The 6847-nt window shown below is 36.4% G+C and overlaps 1 protein-coding gene across 1 annotated transcript; it reads left to right on the forward strand.

Moving 5' to 3' along the window:
• The first annotated feature begins 934 nt into the window (after positions 1 to 934).
• Positions 935 to 3830, forward strand: LOC119638040 (translation initiation factor IF-2, mitochondrial). The gene is made up of 9 exons (XM_038034625.1): positions 935 to 1022; positions 1327 to 1453; positions 1519 to 1645; positions 1713 to 2234; positions 2289 to 2335; positions 2400 to 2614; positions 2673 to 2877; positions 2933 to 3593; positions 3658 to 3830. Exons 1-9 carry the CDS (start codon positions 1003 to 1005, stop codon positions 3828 to 3830), a joined length of 2097 nt encoding a protein of 698 aa, XP_037890553.1. The 5' UTR covers positions 935 to 1002.
• Positions 3831 to 6847: the final 3017 nt, after the last annotated feature.

Raw genomic sequence — 6847 nt, forward strand, 5'->3', positions numbered from 1 at the left:
CGCGTTTTATTCATAACGAATTTTATTTTGAACACAAGACCCACATAACCAGACACTTCCACAATTTTCATCTTCTTTCTGGCAATTTTTAAGTACCTAAATCGACAAATTCTGTTAGCAAGGGTTTTAATGTAAGAGCAAACATTTTTTAATATTCTCCAATGTTAATTACATTCTTTAAAGGTATCTTTCTCTCTTCTTCTGAGAGGGATTATTCTTATTAGATAAAGCGTCTTATTCATGATGAATTCTTATTTCATATATTGTACATAAGAAGACGCTCATTCTTGCAATTTTCAAATATGTAAGGGGAAATATATTCTTGAAAAATGTTTTGCGATATTTATCACTGTTTCAAATTTTTTTTCTGTACTACAATAGTCCACAGAAAATTAAGAGAAAAATAAAGTTCGGCCACGCGAAGGTTCATATTACATTGAAAGGATTCCTACAAAAGTTTTCATTTAATACTGTACTATTTTTGATTAAATTCATTATATTTTATTTTAATTTTTGCACACCTCTCTTAATCCGTTGAGAGAAATCGCCAATCCTTAATAACACACGCTCGAAACTAAATTCATTCAAAGACAACGCACATTTATATTTTTGATTTATTAGTAATGCTTTGTTCAGAGACAATGCAAATATATTTCTAAATTGTCTTTGATATTTTCTTTGAAGAGTTGCTTGCTTTTTGCAAGCACTGAACTGAACTGAATTTATTCAAAGACAATGCACAGTTATATTTCGGTTTTATTAGTAATGCTCTCTGTTTATAGACAATGCAGAAATGTTTTTACATTGTCTTTGATATTTTATTTGCAAAAATTGCTTTATGTTTTAGCAGAGTATAAATTTAGGATGTTGAGTAGAATATATTAACTCTCATAGCATTCTGTAATCGAACATATGTTTTTATTAAAGTCATGTGCATGATTAACATAAGAAAAAGCAGCATTTATTTGTGCACATTATCCAGCTTTACGTAAAAAAAAGAGAATGTTTACAACAATTTTTCGGTAAGAAGTGAAAGAAAATTTCCAAAAGATTGTAAAATAAACATAAACTCATAAAACATATATATGAAATATTTAAAAACTTTTATAAAAAGTACAATTGCTTCAAATGTAAAAGTAAAATCTTTGATTATTTCGAGATTGCAAGCCGGTTAATACCTTACTCTTTGTAAATACACTTCGAATTTGTAATTTCATTTTAGCCGAATCTTTAAAATTTGCAATGCTTTTTCTTTGTCATTACACATGGATTGCATTTGTCAACACATTATTTCAATTATAACTACATTACATACTTCTTTTCTAGATCCCACTTAAAGACTTGTTGCGCCAGGAAGATTCATATCTACAAGAATCTAGCATGCACAAGCCAAACTCGTACGCTCTTTACTTGCGAAGTGCACTGGAAAAGACGTAAGACGGCTGAGGAAAAGGTATCAAAATCCGTTGAATATTCTTTACATTTTTAAATATAACGTTTTTAATGAACTTCTGATAGAAATCTCCGCGACTGATAGAATATTCTCCAAAAAAGAAAAATACTATAAACTTGGACGGTGGCTTAGTGGATGTTTGGCGTCATATGACCGTGCAAGATTTATCGACTTCAGCAAAACGTTCCTTAGGTGAATAATGTGCTTCAATGTAGTATTTTATGATCTTTATGATATTAATTTCTCTACTATTTATTAGATGATGTTCAAGAAGCCATGTTGTTTGTCAAGGGTATCGAAAATTTGGAATCCACTGCTCAATTAGATGATTTGAAAATTATACAGGAAATTGTTAAAAGGCTAGGTGCTCGAATACGCGTAGTTGCCGCCCCTTCGGATAGTGCAAATGAAGATGAAAGTGTTGATCGCGATGTGACACTGAGGCCGCCAGCACCTCCTGACGTTTTAAAACCGCGAGCACCTGTAGTAACGGTAATGGGCCATGTTGATCATGGTAAAACAACTTTATTGGATTCTTTAAGAGGTGCCAATGTAGCTTCGGGTGAGGCTGGTGGCATAACGCAACATATTGGAGCTTTTATGGTCGATTTGGAAAGCGGAGAAAAGGTGACTTTTCTAGATACACCCGGACACGCAGCATTCAGCTCCATGAGGGCACGCGGAGCGGTAGCGACGGACATAATAGTTTTAGTAATAGCAGCCGAAGACGGTGTGATGGCTCAAACTAAGGAAGTAATAAGTTTGGCCAAAGATGTTAACGGTAAGAAACTGTCAAGTTAATTTATTGTTTGGCTAATGGTTTCCACCTTTATAGTTCCTATTGTCGCTATTAATAAGATTGATAAGCCCGAAGCGAATATTGTAAGTAATTTTTAATAAATTGTAAATCTATAGGCTTCAAGTGGAAGAAAAAATTGATTTCTAGGAAAGGACGAAACAAGAATTAATGCAAATGGGTTTGGAATTGGAAGATCATGGCGGGGATGTGCAAGTGGTTCCTATATCGGCTCTTAAAGGCACTAATCTTCCATTGCTGGCCGAGGCTGTTAGCACTCAGGCAACTTTGATGGGCTTAAAAGCCGATTATACTGGTTTAGTGGAAGGAGTGGTGGTGGAGTCAAAAACTGACCCACGAAGAGGGTAAAAATTTCATTGTTGCTAAAATGTAGTTAAATATCTGAATTGGTGTTGTCTTAAGCAAGCTATCAACGGCCATAGTAAAACGGGGTACTCTACGTAAAGGAGCAGTGCTGGTGAGTGGTCTTGCTCATGCGAGAGTGCGTGGTCTATTCGACCATAACGGGAAGCCCTTGGATCAAGCGGAACCTGGTACACCCGTAGAAATTCTCGGCTGGCGCGAATTACCCTTAGCTGGCGATTTAATTATAGAAGTTGAATCCGAAGTAAGGACTTAAAATGTATGACATGCATTGACAAAATTAACTAAGTTTGTTGCAGAAAAAGGCCAACTCGGTTTTACGCTGGCGTCAGCAAGAAGCGCAAAAAGAGAAAGCTGAGCTTTCTCTTGAGGAGATACGTAAGAAGGAGGAAGAACATTTGGCTAAATACCGAGCTGAACGTGATGCTCGCCGTTTGGCGGGTTGGTTTCGAAAGCGCTCTGGTATCCGTTCTAAAGAAATCATAGAAAACGACAATGGTACTGCTCGCGTTAGCATTATAATCAAAGGCGACGTTCACGGCTCAGTAGAAGCGATTCTCGATGTTCTCGAGACTTATACCGGCAATGATAAGTGCCGTTTGGACGTAGTTCACTATGGTGTAGGTAACGTTTCGGAAACTGATGTCGAATTGGCAAAGGCATTTAATGCCATTATCTATGCCTTTGCCGTAGAACCTCCACCTAAAGCGCCTGCCGGCGTTTCCATACGTTGTTGTAATATTATCTACAGACTGATAGATGATCTAAAGGAAGAGATCAGTGCAAAATTGCCGCCACTTGAGGTTGAGGAAATAGTGGGCGAAGCGAATGTTTTACAACAGTTTTTCATAACAGAAGGACGCAAAGAAATTCCAGTGGCCGGTTGCCGCTGCACAAAAGGCATTTTAAAGAAATCGCAAAAATTCCGTTTATTACGCGACAACGAAGTGCTATATGATGGTGGGAAGAAGCGAAGTTATTTATTTAAAACTTATTTATATAAATTCCATTCTATGTCATTAAGGTTCCCTGGAATCGATGAGGCACTTAAAGAATGAAGTAGATACCATAAAAAAAGATGTGGAGTGTGGTTTACGTCTGAAGGATACAAAAATTGTACCTCAAGCCAGTGACGTCATTATTTGTTACACAACACGTACCGAAACACAAAAGACTGATTGGGATCCGGGCTTTTAAAGGAAAGTTATTGCAAAGTTACAAATATATTTTATATGAATATATTCTATAAGTGTAGACGCACAATGACTTATTAAAACTGAATATGAAAGGTTTGTATAATGGGGAAGACGGCAAACGTCAAACCATTGGAAGCTTTAAATTTTAAAACTCACTGAAGTGAAAACTTAATGAGACGGAATTCATGGAGTTTTTATGATACGGAAAAAAAAGTTTTATATTAATCATCAACATGCGGAAAAGATCCCTTATCTTCTGTATCCCAACTTCGGGAAGGTGAACAACAAAGCAAAATTTCCCCTTCTTTCTGCACATCTCATGTGCTAGGTTCGTATCAATGCTAAAATCGTTTCCTACACATGGCCTTACCGTATATGGGAACTGCAGAGTATAGATCACAATGGCAGGCTTGGATTTTGCTTTTTACGATGTCCCTTAAAGTACGGAACATATTTAGCTTATTCGTTTGCCGACGTTGTTACTTTTATGCAGACCCAATTCCATTCTTCATCAAACATTCTATCTAATAAGTCAAATCTTGATCTCTCCATATTAGAAAAGAATACCTTTTCCATATTATACCATGGCACTTTAAGCGCTTCTTCCAGTTTTCAGGATTCGCACTAGTCTTGGAACTCTGTTATGTCGTTTTCAACTGTATTTGAGAGGTCGCGGTCACGCAAGGCAATTTTTTTTTTTTTTTAATAACGAGCGATTCTATTCAGGCGTCAAATACTTCATGAGTGGGTTTGGTAAAACAGCTAATTGATTCTCATTTTATACTTTTAGTACTAAGGCCCATTATCGCGTAATGTGAATTCCTTTTCCTCCAACATGAATTGTTAAGAAAAAATATTGTGTGAGCTTCTCTGTGGGACTTTTCCGCAAGAAATTCCGGAGCCGACCATTTTGCCTGCTTTATTTCCGTCTGAACTTTAAGTGGTCACGAAAATTAGGGATCAGCTCGGCGTAGAATGTTAACCATGTTCGAACCGATTGAAATCTGTTGAAATCGGTCAGAAACTCAAAACACATCTTTGTTCAATGCTGCTTGGTCGAATTTTTCTACAAGAACCAAACATTATCCCATTGTAAGAACATTATGTGGCTACTCTTGGTATTCGATTAGGGGAGTTCGTAACAAACTCAACTGAATTCGTCTAGAACGAAAGCAGAGGATATTCAAGTCGTTTAGTTTGAATTAGGGTTGTTTGCTATTTCGGTATTGTACCCATCGATTATTCAGTATTAGTCGGATTTAGTAACTCAATGCTTTGAATTAAGTAGTCCAGGCGTAACTCGATCTATGCAAAGCAGTTCAAGAACATTATGCTATTTCCAAAGTCATGATTTTATTGAGCATGCTGCAACACTGGGTACGCCTACTTTCCGGGAAGTAGCGACAATTTATTCGATAACACGAAATTTCTTCTTAACATTTTCTCTCTCATTTTCTCAATATTTTGATTGATTTTGATTGGGAAACAAAAAACCTTGTTTAAGCCCAAATTATCCGCTGCTTTTATGGAAGAACCCACATCGCGTTGTTCACTATACCGAAGCTTTTCAATTCTTTGCTTATGTGCACAAATTTTATATTTTAAGGGAGATTACTATTCTCTTCTATAGATAGCGCTTTAAGGAAAACATTGAAACACTGGATTAGGTTAGATGTTTGCAAAAATTTTGATCAGCGACTTGTATAGGTAAAAAGTGATAAAGAAATGGAAAATACCCGACGTACGCTGCCTCTAACCATGGAGCGTTCAAAATTCTTCTCCTCTTTCAAATTCATTACATTTCTTGTTTATTTGAAGAAATTTGCTGCCTAGGCCTAACAAGACGCGTTCAGGGGCGTATGGTAATGCTGCTTCATATACCATATTCCAATTGTCGGTTTTGGTTTCAACGCGAACACGAACTGCCTAAAGATCCCACTTTTGGCCCCTTGTTGCAAGAGTTGTCAAGGATGCACTGTTGCAGCTCGAATGGGAACTTCTCCCAGATCCAGCGTATTCACCAGACATGCCGCCTCCCGATTAGCACTTGTTCAGATCAGTGCAGTCTACCCTGGCTGGCATGCGGCTCCATAAAGTTCGACGAGTGCCTTAAATGGGTCAATGATCGGTTAGATCGCTGCAAACCAATATCGTTGTTCCAACGCGGTGTCGTCATGTTGCCAGAAACAACATACTTTGACTAATGCATATTGTATCAATTTCCGACAATAAATGCATTTTTCAAAATTTTTGCAAACACCTAATATGGTCAAACTTTCAAGGTTTTGAGAACTCCATCTTATCTACACGTCGTAATTATAATTGACATGTCAATTATTAAAGGACTAAGATGGCTTTATAAAGTTTTGTAAAACATTAAAGCCAAGAGTGATTTTAAAGTGAAAAGTTCTAACAAATATTTGATTCATTTTCGAAGAATAAAAAATAGATCTCACGCATCATTTTGCAATTAAATGAGAGAACATAATCGTCATTCATCAATATCAGGATTCACCTGTTTGTTGATCTTTAAATAAGCTAAAAAGATCGAAATCAATCAAATGATCTGAATGGTATCTAAGCATATTTTCTATAATTGATTAGCCTTTAAATGGCGGAAACAATGACGTAAGCCATTCACTCAGTGTTCGCAAATTGATTGAATGCAACAGTGGATGAGTAATAAAAGAGTTTGCCTGACATTTGACTTTCCATAGATACAAAGGCTTAAAAGTCCGGAATAACTTGATGGAGAAACGGACATATGGACTGAACTTGAAGGATAAACTGTTTTCTCACTTACAAACTGTTGTTCAATTGCCCTAAAACTATTTCCAATTACACGTTCAGGCTATGACTTTTGCATAAAAAAGTTCTTAAAATTGGTTTTCGTGTATAAAAAAAAAGAAGAAAAAATTGTCCCCTAAACTAATGAAAACAAAACAAAAAAATATTTAACTAAAGAGAGAGAATGAAAAGGCAGACTTTGTCAGAAGTCCTTCAACTTATTTCATTTTC

This window comes from Glossina fuscipes, unplaced genomic scaffold (assembly GCF_014805625.2).
Source record: "Glossina fuscipes isolate IAEA_lab_2018 unplaced genomic scaffold, Yale_Gfus_2 62, whole genome shotgun sequence".
Classification (NCBI taxonomy): Eukaryota; Metazoa; Arthropoda; class Insecta; order Diptera; family Glossinidae; genus Glossina; species Glossina fuscipes.